At 38.8% G+C, this 23,358-nt stretch overlaps 1 protein-coding gene across 1 annotated transcript in view; it reads right to left on the reverse strand.

The window, feature by feature from the left end:
* The window catches only part of CPAMD8 (C3 and PZP like alpha-2-macroglobulin domain containing 8), a 140,303-nt gene extending 132,220 nt beyond the window's left edge, over positions 1-8,083 (reverse strand). Inside the window, exon 1 of the mRNA XM_063455440.1 lies at positions 7,709-8,083. Within this exon, the coding sequence (XP_063311510.1) occupies positions 7,709-7,794 (86 nt within the window). The 5' untranslated portion in view covers positions 7,795-8,083. The remainder of the gene's footprint in view (positions 1-7,708) is intronic.
* Between the last annotated feature and the right edge of the window lie 15,275 nt (positions 8,084-23,358).

Raw genomic sequence — 23,358 nt, forward strand, 5'->3', positions numbered from 1 at the left:
TCCATAGGAAAGGATTGAGAAATGCTTTCCTATAGACTGACTGAATGCGCGCGCGCGGCTCTTGCCCTCGCAAGCGCATTCAGTCGATGACGTCGGAAGGAGGAGGAGAGTTCCCAGCACCGAGGGAGCTCGGCTCTGGAGAAAGATTTTAACCCCTTCCTCCCCCTTCAGCCTGGCGGGAGTGGGACCCAGAGGCCAGGAAAACGAGTTTGTTTTCCTGGCACTATAGTGGTCCTTTAATGCCTTATCAATGTAACGCATAAAGAATTGTGGGTAAATCCAGCAAATTGAAAGTGACCTGGGATGGATTTGCTAGTGGGTGAATACACAGAGAAAGGTCTGCTTGGGGGAAAGTAAAGCATTTCACATAATGGTGTGATAATAAAAGATATTTCCTAGAAGTACTTGAACAAAAATGCTAACTACACCACAAAGAAAGAAAACACTGAGAGAGCCAGGTCAAACATTTATGTATATATGTAACCAAGGCTTATATTTACTGGGACAATAATAATATGTTACCCATATACAGTAATCAAATAAAGTAATATCTACTTAACCCTACTTTATATAGCAGAGTCTAGGTGTACGTTTTACATCTTCGTGATCACTGTGAGACTGATCTGGTTTGTTCCAACAAAATGTATGGATTTAAAAAAGGACAAGGACCATGTTAAAGGAATGGAGGGACTAAGTGGAAATCACAAAAACTGCTCTGCACAGCTAATCAGTTGAAAATCTGTTATCAGTCTTGCTTCTCCTCTGAGAGAAACAGTAGGGAACATTCCAATCTTTATTACAGTTACGTTTTGACATCAGTGCTTTTCTAATTACATTACTACATTCTAGTTATAATATCCTGTGTATTGTTTCCTAGCTACTCTTCAAAAGTGATATCAGAGCTACTGTCTATGGATCACAGCCATGTAATGTTGTGCTATGTTAAAAAGCCACAGTGGGATAAACAAGTATTCTGTACAAATGTACAAGGCTCCCAGGCAAAATATGACGCAGAGATGGTTTTTGAAATAGTTAAAACTTGCCCTACTTTAATTGCAGCTGTCCAGGAGCAGGAAGGGAAGTATCCTACTCTATCATACCAGGAAAATCATTTTGTTACAGGTGGAAGATCGTTATATCTATACCTCTGGATGTTCCAGAGACTTGTTTTAAACCCTGTAAGGACCAATGGCATTCTATACCATCCACATGTGCAGGTTCCTGAAGACTGTATTCTAAGGCAGGTCTAGACAGCTTTTAACAGGTTATCTACTATGAAATATGATTTTTAAAGACCAACAGGACATCTTTGATCCATACGAGGTAAAAGCAGCACGGTTTCTGTTTTACAAGATCTGTTTACTGCAAGGGTGGGCAATCTGCGGCCCTCCAGATGGTTTGGACTACATCTCCCTTGATGCTTTGCTAGCATTATGGCCCAAAGAGCATTATGGGAGATGTAGTCTGAAACATCTGGAGGGCCGCAGATTGCCCACCCCTGGTTTACTGAATTCAAATACACTCTAGTTATTCATAAAATTGTACAGGATACAGACAGAAAGATCAGCGCTCTTAAACCAAACCAGATAGATTAAAAGGAATATGAACAAGTAGGCAGCACACCTTAAAATGTAGGGCTCCCTCTTAACCATACACAGCAAGTACAATAGTAAAAAGGGATAGGGGTTGCACCAAAACAATATTAACCTATTATGTGTGAACAACACAGAAAGCTATTCCAACAGGATATAATAAATATATGAATAAAATGATTCCTATTTCAAAACAGTTTGTATTTTTCAAAAACAGTTAGCATTTTTGAAAAAGTCCAGTGTAGAGATATAAACTTGCCAGAAGAAATGGTTATGGGATTCTTCAGAGAAATATTCTTCTGCCAGGGAGTCAGAAGGAATCTTGAAATTTGTATATAAAAACAAAGAGAGACTAACAGTGTAATATATCCCAGAATGCGATATATAGTAAAAAAGTTGTTATGGTCCTACTCACGCTTTTAAGAGCTTTGACCAGCTCTAGTATTGATAGCGTACAGTGGTACAATCCCCACTTATGGGATACGTGAGATGTTGATAGTTGTTTCAATGTTGTGAAGACCATAAAATGATAAAGGAACAATAATAGTGCTCACTTTTGAAAAACTCCAGGAGTATAGAAATATATAAATTAGTACTCACATTTGATTGAGCAGGCGAACTGATCAATGGATAGCGCTTAAGTGGTATAATCCCCACCTAGGATTCTTTATGAGTAGTCCTCACTTTTTCAAATAAATGTTTCTTTTCTACTTCAAAACATGAAGACTCTTGTAGAGAAAAATGTAGTCTCACACACATTCATAAAATTGTACTTTTCTATTTGTCTGGTAACACTTTTTGTTTTTTACAATGTGCTGAAGGCATTAGAAAACTTAAGGTACAAAGCCTGTGGCTGTCTATACCTTATCCTATTAATCTTTATGAGTTTGAAATGACAACATATGTTTATTTGTACAAAATATGTTGAAGCCCTTTCATGTGGGAGACACAAGTAATGTCTCTTATTGAGATAGAAGGATGAAAGCTATACCAACAGCATTTGTGAAACAATAAAACTAGCATTCAAGTGTGTTATGACCCTGAGCTATATCATGGTACAAGATATTGAAGGTTTCTTCAATATCCATGCCTAATAATAAGAGATAGATGTGTTAATTGTCACTGCTTCTTTCAGTAATTCTACTTGAGCCAAAATATCATCATTCATGTATTCTCCAAACTCTCTAGCATAAATTGTACATATTATTACATCATGATTCTTTTATGGAGGCTAAAAATGTCTACTAGTGAGTGAAAATATAGCCTTTGCGAGTAGAAGTTCACCCCTAGTGGCTGTGCCATGGACCCTTGAGGCATGTAGCGGCAAGTAACTTTTAAGGCCTGGCTAGTAGCAATTTTAAGCCATGCTTTATATCATTACATAATTGCATATTACACTTTCAAAGAGATTCACCATTGGAACATCATACAACTTCTCTAAGCACTGCATATTAAGGTAACAGGAACAGGGGCAGAAGGGAATTCAGTAATGTATTCTCTCCCTTGTGCTCCATGCTTCCATGGGACGGCTCGATGAAATGTTCCAGGAAATGTGCATGAAAAAATCTGCTGAATCTTCTCCAAGACTTTCACTTGAATGGTGGGTTGTTAAATATAAAAAATAAAAGCATAAAATTAGTATGCGTATTTGTCTTTTTAGGTTCTTGAAGCTTGTTTTTTTGTAATGGCAACCAGCTAAATTCAGGATTCTATCATCAATACGAAATGAAACATGCTGCAAAAGCTAGCTCTTTAGAGAAAAAGGGCACCTTTAAACAAATCGGAATATGCATATAGTAAAAAACAGTTGCCGGATTGTAGAAACTTTTTTTCAGTCATATCTGAACCTTATCATTAGTGTAGGGTTATATATTATATTGGAAATAACATATCACCTATCTTTTTACATTATTCTACTAAAAGAGAGGGGGCTTAGCACAAGCAACTACAAAAATACCATAATCATAACATCACGGATCATACCCATCACTGATCAATTTGTTGGGTAACCATACAACTACAAAAACTTCTCCATCCATTGCCTTACTCTAGCTAATCTCTTTAACATTTCAGGGTAAAGTAGATTAAACCTGTCCCATAATTCTTTATGACTGCCAAGAAAACCATTCCTGAAAATGTATTACAGGTAAAGACACTACTTGCTGTCTGTCTGTGTCAGCAAATATAAAAGGTTAAAGGGGAATAATTAGAATATACAGATGTGCATGCTTTCTAGGGATACTGCAGTTTGTCTACTTGAAGAATGGAGTTTGGCATGCTGATAATCTTGCAAATCTATTTCCTTATTAAACAAATGTTCTGCTTATGCAACGTGTCCAGCAAAAGACTGCTGCCACAAATTTTTATATAGGGAGGCAGATTCATGTAATTGTTAATAAAAGGAAATGAAAATAATTAATACAATTTGGTTGGAGATATGTGCCTCAGTCTATCTTGTCCAGCTGATGATGGGTCCGTTTACTACACAGTGAAATCCTACCTTTTGGTAGTAACCAGTACAGGAAGGAATCGTTTTTTTAGATTACATATAACAATGAGAATGTCTAAATACATGAAACTGTAAAAGGACTGCTGCCAAATGGATTGGCCTGCATGCTTCAAGGGAAAGCAAAAATGGCGTTATCTGTAATTTTAGCTTGGGGCGGGGGCAGTGATTTGCTATTTATTTATTTTTGGTACTAAACTTTAGGAGGACTTCAAATGCTTATACATACGTTTTTCTTTACTTATTTGTTATTATTTTTCTTGATGTTGGACTAGATTTTTGACAGTCAGATATTGTTCAAAGTGATTTCTATTATTTTTATTATTATTATTATTATTATTATTATTATTATACAACTATTCCTATTATACAGCAGACAACTAGCTACTGGAAACTATGTCCTTAACCCCTTAAGGACACATGACATGTGTGACATGTCATGATTCCCTTTTATTCCAGAAGTTTGGTCCTTAAGGGGTTAAGAACATTGGTTTTAACCAGTGTGTCTCAAGCCACTTCAAAGTGTGCCATAAACACCTGGAATTCAGGGCTGTAACCTGTAATTAATTGAATGAATCACTTAAATTGTGCGTTTTTTATTAAGTATCAGAATTAAAATTGGGATTCCAATCTGGCAATTAAAGCTATGAAATCAATTTGGTCATAATGATGCATATCTCTCTATTAAGTAAATAAAATACATTTGACATATAAAAGCTGCTGATTGAGTTATACAGAAAAATCACACAAGTGAACCTTGGAAACGTGACTTAGTATATTGAAGTGTGCATTGGTGCGAAAAAGGTTGAAAACCATTGCTCCCAAAGTCATCCCTTACAGAGCACTGATTCGTCAGGATATTTCAATATCCCCATTGGAAGAGATTGGAGAGTTGGATAATTAAAAAAAATTTGGACCATAGGTAACCCATCATGATTGAGGAAAGAATGGTCACTTTAGGCTATATATTTTAGGCAGATTGTTCCATTGTGTTCTGTCTGTGAATGTAAAAGAACACTTGTATAGTTTGTGTGTATGTTATATATTGTTGCTGAGCATAGGATTTATGATGAATAATTTATTTATTTTAAATGTAAATGTAGAACTATTCACCAAACCAGTAAATGGACATAAACAAAACGATCACAAATTGTAGGCCAAAACAGCGGAGAGCGAGATTTTATTTTAAAAAATTTAAAAAAATAGTGGCGTTAGAGAATTTCCCCAGTTTGGAATTTTGGCTTAAAATGTTCAATTCCATTTAGAGAGTAACGCTGATGCTTTTGTGTGTTCCAGCTGCATCATAACAACATTCAGTTATGCATCATATAGAATGAAAATTAAATGTATTCAGTTTCCCCACAGCTGAATGCTTTGTAAGTACAGAGGATGGAGGGGGCGCCAAAGATCCTGTGCCTCTGAGGCTTGTGAGATATAAATCCCAAAGTCTGTACTATTACATTGATTGCATGTTGTTACATTTGAGTTATTAAATCCATCTGTTTGCTATTATAGCGTTCAGCAAGTTATCTGTGTAATTACATTATTCTGCATGTTATCGGTCTATATTTCATTACACTGTTCTGAATGTTTTCTCAGAGAGCATTATCACATTGTTTAGGATGTTATCAGGAGGTTCTTTCTAGCATTACTCCATGCACATATATTGCTCTCAGTGTATTTTCTTGATTTTATGTTCTTCTACATCACAAAAAATGGTGCTCAAAACATTGAATCACACCATTATATAACAAACAATATAAATCAACTTAGAAAAATAGAATAGGTAATTAGGATCAGTATGCAAAAAAAATACAAAAGCATACTAATAAAACACAAAACAGAGGTGTGATATAATATCCTTATAAGGACAGAGAGAGTTCTATGCATATTCCTTTTATTAGGGTTTTAGATAAGGTCTATGTAGCAGGTTATTCTGTATGTTTTTCATATTGCTCAGTAAACACAGGGCCCTGATTATTGTACAGACAATGATGTTTTCTTTACTTAGATTTGTTTTGTTTTTTTGCAATGGCATTATAGTATTGATGTCCCTCTTGCCTCCAGCAATATTGTTTCATAGCCAATCCATTCATAGATGACAAATTAGGCAGCTGCCTAGAAAAAGGGGACAAACTCTTAGATTTTATTTAGGATAATCAGAGACTCCTTTGGGGCATAAAAGCACCATTTTGTCATGTGCAAATTGATATTTGGACAGCATTGCTTCAATTTAAAGTAGCAATGTGTCAGTGCACTGTGGGAGTGTATATTTAGATTATATTTGTCTCACTACATCAAACTGAGTTTTCAAACTCTGCTCAATCTGTTGACTAGTTATGAACCAAGCATTAACTGAATGTAGATGTTTTTTCTACATTATTATTGGCCTGTGATTTTTAACTACCTGTGACTTATTGTGGGCCTCACTCCCTACCTACCTGATCTCTGTTGGTCTGTGTGGTATCCATGTGTGTTATTACATGGCTCCAGACCCTGGAGGGAAGGTATATAAAAGTGTTGCAAAGAAAAAAAGTGGGAGAATGTTCTAAAAGTGGAACACTTACATATAAAACCAATGGAATATTCCTCCTAATTTCATTCATTTTCCAGTTCTTAAATCCTGCCTCACTTTTCTTTTTGAGCCTCTTGCATAAATTATCATTCAAAGGTAATATTTTATTTTAGAGTGTTTTTCAAGCACTGAAAATTCAAGCCACTTTTGATCATTTTTATACAATGTTGGTATATACAAAGTTGCAACTTAATATTATGATGCACAGACAGGTATGATAGGAAATGCTAAATTAGCCAATGGAAATTAATTTCTTTATTTTAACTAAAGCAACCGCAATATTAGTCTACTTACAATGACCACATTGGCCCCTCTTCCTACCCTAATCCCTCATGGTCACCACATTCCCTACATTAACCCATACAGTAAAATCTAAAACGTTTTCCCATTGTGTAATTTAATCTAGAATTTAACCCCTTTCAGGACAGACAGTCAGAGTTTATGTCCCCACACGTATCCAGGTTATTACAAAAGATGACCCCCTCAATACAACATGATCAGTTTGAAAATTATTAAAACCAAATATTAGTTTATGTAAACAAATGATTTTACCACTCCAGTGCATCCAGTAAAATTAAGCTTCAAATGGCTAGGCACCTCTGATTACACTGTCAGCTCTATAGTTAGAAAAACAATCAATCAGACTGTATATTTTAAACTCCAAAGGTTTTTTTCATCTGCCTCTGCATCCATAAGCGGGATAGTCGGATATATACTGCTGCTCCCTGGTCAGTATTGTTACATCGTTTCTGATTCTGACAGATATCACTACATTGCTATATTATGTAACTGGGAAACTCGCCCTGCAGCCAGTGCCAAATCATCTTTCCTTTAGGACATTACTATGACCCCACTGAGTTATTATGGTAGCATTAAACTTAGTTGATAATTAAATGCATGTATCAAGTCAGCATTCCTTACACACATTAACTTATCTGTGCCTTTAAAGTTTTGACCCAACTCAAACATTATTGCACTAGAGACTAGACAAATGTACTCAATACAAAATTAAAAAAGATATTTAAAAGGCCTTACGGTTTGTCCTGAGCACTGGTGCAGCTGAAAAAGATCCATATAATCCACAGGAAAGGCATGTTCCCAGCACCGTTGAATACACACATACACACAGGACTTCACCCTGTGCCCCTACAGGGGCATCTGTGTTCCTCTCCCAGCACACAACACAGGAGGGGGGAGTGTGCCCTGGGGGTGGAAAGAGCACTGTGTGCTCTGCTCTCTTCCCCCCTCCCTCAGTGTGGAGGGATTTAACCCTTGTTTCGACTTGTTCGTCTGTTGTGTTAAGCACTTGAAATATTCAAACAGTCCTCTCCTCCCCACAGCTCTGCTATACCTGTGCCCTCCTCTTCACATCTCATCTGTGCTCTCCTTTTCCATTCACCCCCTCCTTTCCTTGGTATGTACTCTGTGACTTTTGCTTCCTCCCCTAACCTCCTTAAATATATCTTCTTCTACCTTTGCTCCCCATTATATCCTATCTCCTTCCTGCACCTCACTCCCTCTTACATTGCATAATAAAATCTTCCCTGCTTCGTTTGGACAGTAAAACATGCAGACTTTTGTGAGCTCTCTCCTTAGGCAGACTGAGGGAGGGTGGGTTTCACCAGCCAAGCCCCTTACTGAGGAGGTCGGTATGCTAGGAGGGGACAGAGGGAGGGGGCACAGACCCATAAATCACTAGCAGCAGACCCTTTAACACAAGATATATGGCAGGCTCCCTCTTTCCCTCCTCCCTTGCTCTTACACTTAATGAATGACCTTAAAGCTGGAAAGGGGTAGAATGAAGGGGAGAGGAGGTGGGTATTAAAACAGCCCCCAGGGGAACTTTTCTCTTTCATCCCCTTGGTATTTCATCCTCCTCTAGCAGCATCCTTAAGGCTACAGTCTGGTAAACACATATTGAGGATGTGATTCTAGAGAATCACTACCAACCACATTGACTTGCACAATATGACAATTTTGCATTCCAGTGGAGGCTGGTCCAGGGCAGTTGGGGAAGCACCCCTGTAGTTTGTGTTGCAATAACTAAATAATAAAAAACAAAATCTGTTAAAGCTTTAAGGTTTTATGATAGGTGTGCGATTAAAAAAAAATACAAAACTTGTTTTGTCTGTCATAGTTAATTTTGCAATTTATTTCAGCCTGTCTTTCTTGATAGCTGGAGATTATGCAGAGCGTCTGAGCAATTAGTCATGTCAATATTTGGGGCATGTTAAATAATTGACTCATTTTCTGGGTATACACCCCCAGGCATACTTGTTCTGCTCTAGTGGGATTTGTTTTGTCACACATTGGCTTTACATTGGCCATTCTAATTGCATACGCCCTAAAATATATCTTTATATATTGTCCTGTCTTTTAGGGCTGTTATTGAAGAACAGCATCAGGTGGTTGTCATACTTTTTTAAAGTGGTTGTTGGTTCCAAAATACATGATGTGTCTATAGGTTTACAGTGATGAACAGGCTTCCTGGTAGTAACCAAGCAAAACTCTGCTATTTGCCGAGCAACGTCCTCACGATTTGCATGAGGACGTCTAACGTCATCTATGTTCAATGCAGGCAGCTCTGATGTGAGCGCAGCTGCATTGAACCCCAACACTTCAATATTTTCCTAAAGGGGAAGCTAAAATGCTCACACAGTGTTAGCCACGCATGCGCATTAGATCCCTTCTATGAGCAGCACTGGATTGGACAAACAGTGGGAGAGGCCTTGGCGTGACGCCACTAACAGAGGAGAGGTGAGCAGTGGCTTGACGCTGGAAAAAGGTGAGTAAATATTTTATTTTATACATTTTTTAGTGACGGGGAAGAAAATGCCTGAGTTGGAGATATTTTCGAAAACAGGACATTTTGGCTGCAAATCTCAATTTGCTTCTCAATTCTCCACAATTACTGGTGTAGAGAACAATCCAATTTATAAACAGTAATATAAAAAAGCTGAATTGCAAATACGTGCCCCACTGTACTTGACCATTGTTAGTTCTGAACACATTGATTGCCCAAAGAATGAAGCACATTTCTCTTTCCATTGGCATTCAAAACATTACTTATCTACGCCGGGTTAATACTTTCTCCGTCAAAACATCACGAATGGAAGGGGAAACTAGAATTGATTTGATTATAAGTAAACATCTCATTTTTATCCTTGAAACAATACAAACATGTACATTTTTAAACTAACCCCCATCTACTCAAAACAGAAATATAAAATAACAGAAATTTGAAAATGAACTATAACCAAGACCCACATCATGATACATTTATATAAAGTGATGGCTGATCACTGATTTATTAGAGCAGTCAAAAACATTTCAAAAGGCAGAAACCAAGCTAAAAGCAACATGTTGGAAAATTAAGTAGTTGCCTCATAGCTGGTATTGTGTTTTTTTTTTTTTGAGGAGGAGGAAATGCAGGTGTTAGCATTCCAATGCTTAAACTTGATATTTAAAACACTGGCGCTGTTGTGCACATGTTGGATGATATATGAAACAAGAGTTCCCATAAGAGATCATGAGAAACACAGTAGATTAAATTTATAAAACAAACTCCCTATACAAAATGAAAAGCAGTTAGGGTTGTCCAGTGTTGGAGTGAATTGACGAGAGGACTGCAAGTTTGGGGCCAAACTAGCGGATTTAGATTTTTTCCCCCATATCTGCTATTTTTCTAGCTTGCTGTTTTGGTCTTCAATTTGTACTTCCCTCTTCATTACTTCACAATTTTTGGTTCAGTGTATTCCAAGATTTTAATGCATACAAAAGGTAAAACAAAACAAAAACAGCCGGCTGTGAAGATATAGGAATTATCAAACACCTGGATGTGAAAAAAACAAACTTGCTTGGGTAATATTCGATACATATCTCCTCTGATCAGAGTAGAATAGTATAATGTTCCAATGTGGTATTTCACGTACTGGGGTTTGTTCACTAAACAATGAATTGTAAATCGAAATAGCAAAAACTAGGCAAAAACTGCCAATTTGTTTGGGTACTATATTTACGAAATGTCCAGTGGATTTGGTAATGTTTTGATAACGCATATTTGTCAGGATTGTGATTGTTGAAACGTGAGTGTTGAACATAATGTATAGGTCTTTCTACAGGCATAATACTAATTAATGTGCTCTCATCAAGTATCTGAAAGGTGGTATTATGTTCGCTTCAAGATCATTAAAGGCACATTTCAAGCATTATAACCACTACAGAGTTCTGTAGTGGCCAAGGTGACAGGAGTGTCACCTTGAGCCCAATGTAAGCAGCCAAGCCAAGCCAAGCTGTCTACCGTTTTGACTTCTTATCTGGAGTCCTCTACTCACTGCCACCAGAAGCTTCTGCTAGGTGCTTAGGTTAACCCTCCTACGCTAAGCCTTGCAATGCAAGCTCATTGACTTAGAGTGTCAGGTGATCACTCAGCCAACAAACTAAGCCGTGCACCAGCAGGCTTACCTCAGTGAGAAGTGCTTCTGGTTGCGGATGACGAAACCTGGGGGAGCCCAGGTAGGAAGTTAGCATACAGTTTGACTACTTCCATTTTGGGTGTGTTCTGTAGTAATTTTGGTGCTTATAGTATTCCTTTAATGACTAATTGAGAGCCGTAAAAATGTAGATAAATATCGGACATGAGACTGTAAGTTCCCCCAGTGTTTGGATGTCATTATAGTCATGCTGTAATGGTATTGCATCCATAAGACATCTATTTTTAATGTTATCAAGAGTAACTAGTGTTAGATTGTGCATATGGCCAGTGGCGTACACATAATCCATGGGGCCCCGGTGCGAAACTGATTCGTGCTCCCCCCCCATCCATGGGCCCCCCAGACACATACATATAGACACACATACAGACACATACACCCCCCCTGACAGATACACATATACATGCATACAGACACACACACATCTCCGACAGACATACACACACACCCCGGACAGACATACACACACACACACAGAGACACATACATACAGAGACAAACACACACAGTCTGTATGTATGTGTCTGTGTGCGCGTCTTTGTATGTATGTGTCTGTATGTGTGTGTGTCTCTGCCTCTTCTCCATCAAAACTGAGAACGGGAGATCCCCGTATATGGACATCGTCGTAGCTGACGTTCCCTTGTGTTTTGGAGCGATTCAGTATTGCGTCCTCACCGCTATGTCTCTCGTGTTATGGCACGTCGGCTAGCGCTGTGGCAGTCTTGCGAACGCTAAACACCGCTGTGATCTGTGCAGGGTTATCGCAGCTCTTTACGCCAATGGCGGTTGTCAGTGCCTGGACAAACCGCAGCAGCACTTCTCCCACTGTTTCTGGGATACCTCGGAGGCGGACATCTATGGCGGGATTCCATTGAGGCCACTGCGTGGTTCATGCAGTGTCAAGGGTTAGCATGAATGCCGGACCTGTGGGGTGAGATCCACAATCTTGCACAGTGCCACCTGTAGCTGGCTGTCTCCCTCGTTTCTAGAGGTGTGATTTTTTGATGGATCACGCCGATTTCTGCCTGTGCTTGCCAAATTTCTGCCTTCCAGAGCTCTTTCAGATCGATCAGGAGCTTCTTAATGCCTCCTTTGGTAGATGGAGTCGACTCTTCGTCCGAATCAGAGGACTGGTATACCCCGCTGGTTCGTGGAGAGGCAAGTAATTCCGCCTCCTCGTGGGAGTCTTTTGAGGCCTCTAGGTCACTCCGGGCCTCGGGCACCACCTTAGGTGTTTCTGGCTGTGCGGGCCTCTCGAAGAAGAGTCTGATATCTGGTAGGTGATGGCTGCCAAGGTGGTTTGGCTTCTTATTTTTTGCGCCCTATTGTGTCATTTGTGTTGGGTTGTGAATATTCTAGTCTCAGGCTGGGTATTTTCGTAACCGGAATAGGTTTATTGTGGCGTCTCATCGGAGCCCCGTGGATAGACGTCTGGTTAGATGCTCGGCTAGTCACGCCCGTAACTTGAGTTCTTAAGTGAGAAGTTGTGGTGAATGTCTCTGCATACTAACAGAACTGCGATTCTTCACACCATGATGTAAGTTACAATTAAGTGCATCTCCAGTGAGGAGATTAGGGGATTTATAACAGGGTTCATGGCTAAGCAACTTAGCAGTGTATACAATGCAATATACAAAGGCACTCCTGCATCCATGCTAACCTTGACACTGCATTGGAGTACAGCATAGCGTCATCACCCTTATATATGGTGCAGGGGCGGACTGAGCCGTATTGGGTCAGTTATGGAGATCAGTAAATCTCCATAATAGCCCACAATACTAGCTGGGTGCCAGCTGCAGGAACTTCCTGTTTGTGAGAGGGGGCTTTGACAGGATCTGACATCAAAGTCCCGCCCACTCCACACACAGCTCCTCCAGGGATTGTCAGCAATGTGTGCAGGGAGGATGGAAGACAGGCAGCAGCACCTAGCCTGCATGCAAGGTAAAGGCAAGGACAGAGGGACATGCGGAGGAAGACATAAATGGTGAGGGAGACAAGGGAGCAAATTAGGAAGGGAGACACTACAGGAAGTAGAGGCTGGGGAAAAGAGACACAGACACAGACACCAGTGAGAGTTACTAAAGAGACAGAGCAGACTTACTAAAGAGAGAAAGAGATGGAAGTCAGTTACTAAAGAGATACAGTAAGTTACTAGAGAGAAATAGAGAGAAGTCACTAAAGAGAGAGAAAGCGAGTTACTAGATAGAAAGAATGTGAGAGTTACTAAAAAGATACTAGAAAGAAAGTGAGAGTTACTAAAAAAGATAAAAAGTTACTAGAGAGAGAAAGTGAGTTACTAGAGTGAAAGAAATTGAAATTTACTAAAAGAGATAAAAAGTTACTAGAGAGAAAGTAAGTGAGAGTTACTGGAGTGGGAGACAGTGTGTTACTAAAGAGAGACAAAGTGATAGTTCCTAAAGAGAGAGGAAGTGAGTTACTGGAGAGGGAGAAAGTGAGAGTTTCTACAGAGAGAGAAAGTGAGTTACTAAAGAGAAAAGGTGAGAGATACTAAAAAAGAGATAAAGTGAGTTACTAAAAAGAGAGTTACTAAAAAGAGAGAAAGTGAGTTACTAAAGAAAGTGAGAGATACTAACAAGATAAAGTGAGAGATACTAAAAAGATAAAGGGAGAGATACTAAAGAGAGAGAAAGTGAGTTACTAAAGAGAAAAAGACAAGTCAAAGCTAAGAAAGTTAGAGAGAAGTGGGTCTGGTAATCAGAGATAAAAGTAGGTAGGTGAATTATTGCAATAGAAAGATTTGAAGTGACAAAAAAGAGAAAACTCATACAGTGATATCCATTAAAGGTATACTCTAAGCACAGCAATTTGTAGTTGTTGTGGATCTTAGATTAGCTCCCTCTGAATTCATACACACTGTTTTACCTTAAAAACACACCACTGCATTAAAGGGAAAATATAGTTTTGCTGGCACTATAGCTTCCCCCTCTGTCAAGGCTCCCCCCTGTGGTGCAGAAAGGGTTAATAACTCCTTCTGTCACTTACCTGGGTCCCTCGATGCTGGATCAGCTCCGCCCACACTCCTTTGTGTGTGGGTGTGTATATATATATACATATATATATATACACACACACACACACAAAGGAGTGTGGGAGAAGCTGGGCGGAGCTGAGCCAGCGTCAAGGGACCCAGGTAAGTGACAGAAGGAGTTGTGTATATATATATATATATATATATATATATATAAACACGCGGCGTGTGTGTTTGTGCTTTAGGGTGAACACCCTAATTCAATAGGCTGCGCACGCCTATGCAAGGCAGTGTCAAGTGTTAGCATGAATGCAGGGCTGCATCTTGAGTGAAAGTTGTACGTCACATGCACTAACTAGCATGTGAGGACTGGCAAGGGGTATGTGGATTGCAGCCCCCCCACCATTCTTCTGCAGATTAAAATAGCAGGAGGTGTGAGGTGAGTGAGCAGGCAAGAAATATGCAGTGCCTTTACTAACCCAGGACTGGGCTGGTCCACTACAAAACTTTCCAGTGGACTGCAACATATGGGGCTTACCAGGATACCAGCCTGAGATCTTTACAACTGGCTAATATATTAAGGTTTACTTTTGTTTATGATATCATACTTAACACATGTACACATACCTAGGAGTATGTGACAAATGTCAAGATTGTCATAAGATATTCTGAAATAAATTTGGCATTAACCCCTTATGGACCAAACTTCTGGAATAAAAGGGAATCATGACATGTCACACATGTCATGTGTCCTTAAGGCAGGGGTTCTCAACCCAGTCCTCAGGACCCCCTACCAGTCCAGGATTTGGGGATTACCTGGGTGTGTCTAAGGTGTTTAGAAAAAGTGAAAAAAAACACCTTAGACTCTAAGGTGTTTTTTTTTTTATTTTTCTAAACACTTTAGACACACCCAGGTAATCCCTAAACCCTGGACTGGTAGGGGGTCCTTGAGGACAAGGTTGAGAACCCCTGCGGGGTTAATCATGTCTGTTCACTACAAATCACACCATATGATTTTTTGTTTATTTTTTATGCCTGTGATTGAAAATTCTTAAAATGTTGAAACCTTTGTTATTTTATGATTTTCAGTATGGGAAGGTAAAGAAAAATTTTAAAAAAATTAATTTTGAAAATGTTAAGAACTAGCATTATTTAAAATGTGCAAAAGACAGTGAACTGGCACTGTATGAAACCATACCCATGTGCATAAATCTGGTGTCTGAAGAATTTGGATAGAGTGAAAATATTTAGAGATTAGGGACTCTCCACCCCCTCCTTTTCTCTCTCTAAATACAGCTACAAAAATGTGTTCGGAGATGGCAAGACCTTTTCTGCAAGAATGTTCACTATGAGGCTATGTTTGCACTAACTGAATTACATATCACACCTACACGAAACATTAACAAAAAAAAGAGAAGATGAAATAGGCATGTCTATGTATCGAAAAATGTCTTATTCTCCATAAAATACTCATTCCTCTCCATCCAGAATAGCAACACTAATATAACTTTAAAAAAAGAATACTATGGATTTTACAGTAAACTGTTTTTCTACCTTAAACTACTTCCTCCAATTTCACCAGCAATGATCTAGTCACAGCAACTGAAATTCACTTTAATCAGTGGGAGTTTTGTTAATTTTTAATCTCACCACATCTTTAATAATGCTCAGCTTGATGCTGTCAACAAGGTGTCCCAGCTTTACAAGCACAGAAAGGGTCGTAACATCATCCATAAACTTGGATAGAGTAAAATAGTGCTTCTTGGCCTAATGACTAAGATCATGTGTAGTACCCTCGATTACAGCAGGAAGAAACACTGATTCTCTGGCCAGAGATCTGTGGAATAGCCAGTTATGACTGAGCACCTAAGATTGGTTCCACTGAGAGGTGAAAACACTTTTTTCACCCATGCTCAGACACACATTGGTACACAGAGCACCATAAACCCTTCTATTGCACTCACACTCATTTACCCTGAACTTTTGATTGGTGAGGTGGATATACTCAGCCTAGAGCTGGCAGTCAGCATTGGCCACTGTTTATTTTTATTTATGCACAGTGCACGTGCATCTATTATTAATCTTGAATCCGAAGGTGCAGGGCTCTCAAAGACTGGACTTGTGTGTTCATTATGCACTAGTTTGGTACAGAACAGCTTGCACAATTGGAGAAATATAGAGAAAGAGTTGAGCACCAGATGTTTTAAATGGACACTTTGTACACATATGTTTATAGAATTTGACAACAGGAATAGATTGGAATGGTCATGGAGTGTGAGATGGGCTGCTACCAGTTTCTCCGCAGAGAAAATTTAGAGGAAATAGGGCCCACCTTTTTAAACAGTGAAGATAATAGGAAAAGTACAATAAAGAGCCATACCTTGGTGTGGTAGGAGCTAGCCAGCCAGCACTTTGAGCAGATGTACTGCTTTCAGGTTGCGTGCAGCAATTCTGATTTTTTTTGTTATCCTGAGCAATTATAATCTAATATTTCATTTAGAAAACTACAATTTATGTCTTCTCTCTCAGGCACTGGACCTAAAGTTGGATTAAGAGGATGCTCTTGATCTGCAAGATGTTTCAACACATCCAGAAATAGCCTTGTTTAAGCTACAAGCCACGGGTCTAATTTGGCCATGAAGAGGGATATCTCCAACATCAAGATCTTCACGGCAGAAATGTTGGTTTTCAAGAGAAGATAAAATAAGACCGAAGAAAACTTCCCAAGTTTAACCAACACTTGCTTTCTATCACCTTGACACCTAAGCAAGTTAAAGGCTTGTTCTTAGATATACTGTATCACCTTCATAGGCCAAGTATCAGTACCACAAATTGTCATCTTGCGTTTCAAGATGCGAGGACACAAACCTTTTTGCTGGCATTAAAAAGCCCAAAAATGTTGATTTTTAGCTGTACCCTCTCAACTTTTTCATGACCTCTGTCTCTGCACTCTAAAATATTGTGCATTGCACAAGATGGTACTAAATAGCTTTGGGATGCTGCAATCCCATACAAATGGGGAACTCCCCAATCACTACTGGTTGACAACAGTGGCTGCTGTCATTAGCTGCAATTTGTGTTGGAAGCTGATTCTTTGCTTGTAAGCTATAGGCCTCTTTGCTCTTCCAAATGCACAAAAAGACCAGACCTCCAGACCAGAGACAGGACTCACAAGTAGGATAAAGATGAGAAGAAAAAAAAAATCAAGAAGGAAACAATTAAGTACAGATGAAACATCAGAGTAGATAATTGTAAAAATGCATAAAAAAAGAACAAATTCAAAAGCTAAGATGAGTAATATAAGCCTGTTTGAGTCCTCAATAGCCTCGTTTCTTGCTAACACTTGCAAAGGTATGTTTCTCAGTTTTATATTATATTCCCACATTCAAATTATACAACTCAGAGTAATATGTTGCTTCTATATAAATTCTAGTAATAATAAGTGAAAACAAAAAGGCATGGAACAAATTAATAGACCCCCTCTTCCCCCCATGGAACAAAAAAAAGAGAAAGAAAGAAAAATGCATACAAAACAAATACCAAAGACAAAAATAAAAAAGACACAGGAGAAAATATATATATAAAAAACCTGTGTAGATGGAATAGCTCATTGTCAGTATTTCTAGTGGCTGTTGCAATCTGAGAACTGGTTCATGGGAGGATAACTTCAACCCAAATACGTTCAAGTTTGTGAAAAAAAAAACTGAAACTACTTCCAAAGGGTTCCTGATGGTTCAACAATTGATCTAACTATTAAAAGGGGCATTAATGGCTAAAAAGAATAGGATGGTAATAGGTACTCAAGTATTTTAATAGTGATGGTCCTGAAATTTTCACATTTTGGCTCTAAAATAAGCCATCAGGTTTTGCTACGATTGTGCTCCTTACATTAATTCTAATGACCCCGTAAAGGAACACTACTATTTCTCTCAATGGATGTCCAGTGAGAAATTGAGAGAATCGGCTAACACTCTCAGTCTATTAATAACCGCCTGGCAAAGCCTGTCTCATGCTGATGTGGCTGAGAGGAAGGAAGTCAGGGGACCAACTCTGAATATACATGATTGAAAAAGGGTTTAACCCCTAGAGGTAAGAAGGAGCTTGGCCACTCCTGCCCCTTTATCAACATCAATGAGCAAAGGTTGTTATGACGGGGTGGGATTGCTCCTTTAACATGAACATATCCACATTATTCAAATTCTTCTATTTCAGGTCATGCCATTTCTCTATTTTGTTCTTGTCATCATGTTATGCCATCAACCCTCTTGGAAGTTATCTATTTAATCAAAATAGCATAATGGTACAACATATGGCTCAATACCCAATATTAGTACTTACCAAATCACCGTAAATGGACAGTCTCTCAGAAGTATGCAGCAAATAATTTTCTTCATACACACAGGCAATATAAGTACAATCTTACAGTGTAATGGCCAAATCACTTAATCAGTTCATGCCAGCTCCTCCCTCTTCCCAATTTCTCATTTCATATCATCTCCCAATTTCCTTCATTCATCATATCTGCTCTTTCTTGTATGTTAAAATGTAAAGGTCTGGGGGGGCGTGGCCGACTGCCGAGGTGAACGGACGCATGGAGTAAGAGCTCCCGGTCCGCAACAGCCAAAAGCGTGATTTAAAGCAGCGTTTTCGCCCGACGGACATCAACACCCGGGTGTATTACCCTGACAGTACCAGGCAATGGCCCCTGCGAAGCAAACTAAGCTTACAGACCCGATACGCCATGCTAAACGAGACCGGCCGCGACCGGCGCAAGATGGCGGAGGTGAGGAGCAGGACACAGTGCAGGCCGCAAATACTCACACTGAAGGTGAGGAGCAGCAATACACCGATGCTCCGGTCACAGAAAAGAAATTATTTGCCATGTTACAAGACTTCAGGGTGTCCCTGCAATCGGACCTAAAAAAAGCTACAAATGATATTAAAAATGTAAAGGTCTTACTGCTAGTCTGACTCCTGACGAGCCCCTGGTATTGATGCTGCTCTGGATGCCCAGTGACTTCAGCAAAGGTGTATTTGAGCCGACCTTTCATAGCTCGAATGAGATACATCAAATATACTACAACCCCACAACAGGAACTCACAGACCACTTTAAAAACCCATGAATGTCTGGTCTCAGACCATGGCACTCTCCAAAACTATGAAACAAGTCTTGGGATTAAATATCACTCACAGGTTAACTAGGATGCTTCTAACTCATCTATTTTCCTTGTGGTCTGATTTAGGAAACGAAAGTCTAAAATTTGTCTGTTAGGAAGCCAATCATATAATGCTGATGATTACTTTGTCAGGATAGGCATAACCCAACACGCAGAATAACGCTACACAGGACAAAGAGAACAGTAGATAATAATAACCGCAAGAAACAAGTCAAGGTCAAGGACTATAGAAGTACACAGAATCAATGAAGTAGCCAAGGTCAGAGATAATAAATTGAGAATAGTCGATAGCCAACAAAGCAGGAATGAAATCATCAAAAAGGTGCACGTGGATAAACATAATGGAAGCTGCAATAGGGCACTGAACAGATATAACGTTCAAGTATTAATAGCCCTGGGGAGTTTTGTTGATAGACATGCCATAGGTGTGGCTTAATGATGCCATAAAAGCAGACGGGTTACTCAATCTCTCATCAGAAATTCTGGCAAAGTGGTCTGAGGGTGTGAAAACTGCCTTCTTTCAATAATGTTTTTAGAAACAACCTTTTAATTATTTAAAAATATATTTTGACTACTTTACAGAGCTGAGAGAAGTAAATTAAGTAAATAGAACGTATCTCTTATTCCCTTATATGTCCCACTGCTTTTGCATTAGTTACATCCAGCAAGTCGTTAAGTGCCTTTACTGTCTACCACCAATAACTGAGCTCCCATAAGGAATAGCTGTTTTGAATTCCACAATCTGTTCTAAAGCCTTGTATGCAAAATACAGCTGTGACACATCATTATCACAGCAAAAGATAAGGCTATAATCAAATTCAGAATGAAGGTCCATCTAAGGTATTTTCTGCCACTCCAGTATAACTTTCTAGAATACACACTTCCAACCAGCATCCAAAATTACCCCTAACGGCTTTTCCAGGCCATAGATCTAGACTCTCTGCCACCTTGTCCCTAAATGAAAGAGAGGTAGGCTGATTACCACCACCACTGCTCTGAATACACAGAGATATCAGGGACCTACATGCCATTTATGCACTTCTTCCCCTGCATGGGAAAAATGTTAAATAAGATGATCTCAATAAACACGGATTTAACACTAAATTACTCTTAATAAATCAAAATTTTCTTACGTGGACGCCAAGGTAGACCATAGGAAAAATAAGCAATAACCGTTGAAGCACTTCTGTTTATTTCAGCACTTCATTTATGTAGTGTAGCTCTGATTAAACCATGATGTATAACCAGCAACCATGGATATATATGAACAGCTCCTCGGCCGTAGTTTGAAAATTCTTCTCTTATTGAAAAATAGTTTTAAAAATATATATACACAGGGATAGCCTGCTGTGGCATGTAATAATAACTAATGTGCAGTATGTGCAAATGCACACTTATTCATAAACCAAGACCACGCTATAACAATAAAGATATGGATATGAATAATAACAATAGTTTTAAATATATTTTCAAACTAGCAAAAAGCACACAATTTAACACATTTAATAAATATTGTATACAACAAATGGCTAATGAATGTTCACACAAAGTAAGTTTGCAATCCATACACATACATTTTTTTCTGCTCTCATAATTCCTATGTCAACATATGTGTTTTTTCTTATATCCCGTAAATTTTCTACCCCCCGCCTAAAACTGGGTATATTAACTTCTATGTTTTGTGTATTTGTTGCCTAGAAGCAATTGGAATGTGTTTTGAATTGTGATTTAATTATTTTTTTAAGGCTGTGGGGAACTTGCTTATGCAAAAAAGGAACTCAACACAGACCCACATTTATGAAAGTTTACGTATGTTTACAATTAACCACTGCAGATGAAAATAATTTGTTAAGAATGGAAGAGTCATTTCCGAGCTTTAATTTCTATGGATTGTGGCGGATCCCCTTAGATTGTTCCTTGCTAATCCCCTTTACGAGAGAATTTAATTTGTGACTGCCAAATTTCAAATACTTATGTCATTCATCACTCCTTCAGCTTCTCTAGGTAAAAGGGAAGGAAAGTGACAAACGCATAGTGAAGCAATGACATTAAAAAGTCTTATTTGCCAATGGGTAGTGACCCAAGGTAAAATAACTCTAGCAAATTTTTTGAAAGTTAAAATCTTATGACATACATTAAATTAAATCCTTAAATTAAGTTCATGTAATAACCAAATAACAATACAGCATGTAATCAATCACATTGTGAGTCTACCAATAGTTTGTGAGCAGCAGCTAATGCTGTTCTGGTACCACAGACCAGCAAAGAATGGGCCCATAGCAAAGTGGTCCTGTAAAAGACCAAAGCTGGATTTCGGACAATGCAAAATAGAGGTAAGCAGCACCATAACATAATTACAGTGAAGTTGTTATGATGCCAGCATACGCTAGTGAGAGGAAGAGAGCATCAGCTAATGTTCTCAGCAGTGCCCAGTTTGATACTTCCAAATTGTTGCCTTGCACCTCTGAAGTAACTTGATGGGCAGAGCGAACATGTGTAATCTTCAAATGTTTGGGATTAAACTGCTCTTTAATGGTTTAACCCGGGACATAATGGTACCATAACAACTTCATTGTGATGAATTCTTACTATTTCTTACTATTTACTCTTAGTGACTACATGACAACCTAGTACAATCTATCTAGGCAGGAACGTAACCACGTCATACATTGAAATACCCATTTTGTTCCTACTGCAGGTAAAAAACTGAATTTTAAATTATGTTCTCACACCTTTGCATAATTTACATTTCAACAGTCAAATATATTTTAGCTTTAAAGGGGAACAATCACTTCTCTGAAAACTACACCATTGAATAAAACATTGAAAATCACCTACAGCTTATTTTAACCTTTTTCTATAAGATACTCTGATTTATATATATATATATATATATATATATATAAATATTTAGCAAGTCACAATCCAATTACGTTTAACATAAACACGGCATACTAGCATCAGAGGAGGAAAAACTGAAATTTTGTTTCGCATCCTCTCTCTATGCAGACTGCCAGGTGCAAAGGGCAGAACTTATAATAGTTCTAGAACAGAGATAAACACAGCAGTAACAAGAGTTCTGGGCTCACTGATGTCAATTCTGTGCATATTCCTATGCACAGAATTGCATTCCGTGGCTGAAAGCGGTCAGTTGATGCTCTCGGCCAATAAATGACCGCCGTAATCGACTGCCTACATGACATCATCAGTCTCCACTGGAGGAGGTGACCTTGCAGGGAACCAGGTAAGACGGCAAACAGTTGCAAAATGGTGTGCCCCATTACCAGGAAAGGAGGCCAGGTTACTTCTGGCATCATAACTACTACAACAGGCTGTAGTGGTTATAATGCTTGGAATAATCCCTTATCTTTTGTGTAACTATACCCCACTCCCTCTATTTATTTATTTACAAAGCGCCAACATATTCCACAGTGCTTTACAATTGGGAAAAGGACAATACAATAAGAACAGACTGATGTAACAGGTAGAGGGCCCTGCCCGTGAGCTTACAATCTAAAGGTTATACTGGGGAGATGATACAATTGGTAGCAGCGGAATTTGTATGTGATGTCAAAGAGAGTTAATGGTATAACTGCAGCAGCTGATAGCATGTGAAGGTAGTAATGAGGTGATTGGCTGTGGTTCCAAACAGCTGGAGGAGCATGATATATAGGAAGAAGGAACCAGAGTGGTTGTAAGCTCATTGAGTAGTGCCCTCAAGCCCCCTGTTTCAGTGCATCCAACTGGTTACAAATACGGGTTGATGACCCTGTCCATTGTACAGCGCTGCAGAATGTGTTGCTGCTTTACAAATAATAATAATAATAATAACCCTTTACACTTTAGAAAAAAAGTGGTAGAAAACCAAAAACAGTTACAGGTTCACACAATGAGAGACAAACATAGTTAACTAGTCAACAGCGACATCTGGTGTTTTTACTCTTAAAACACATGCTACTGTACACACCTCAAACTGGATTTTACAGAGATGCAAAGCAATGGTTGATCTTTATGTTCAACTGTAG

This window comes from Pelobates fuscus, chromosome 5 (assembly GCF_036172605.1).
Source record: "Pelobates fuscus isolate aPelFus1 chromosome 5, aPelFus1.pri, whole genome shotgun sequence".
Lineage (NCBI taxonomy): Eukaryota > Metazoa > Chordata > Amphibia > Anura > Pelobatidae > Pelobates > Pelobates fuscus.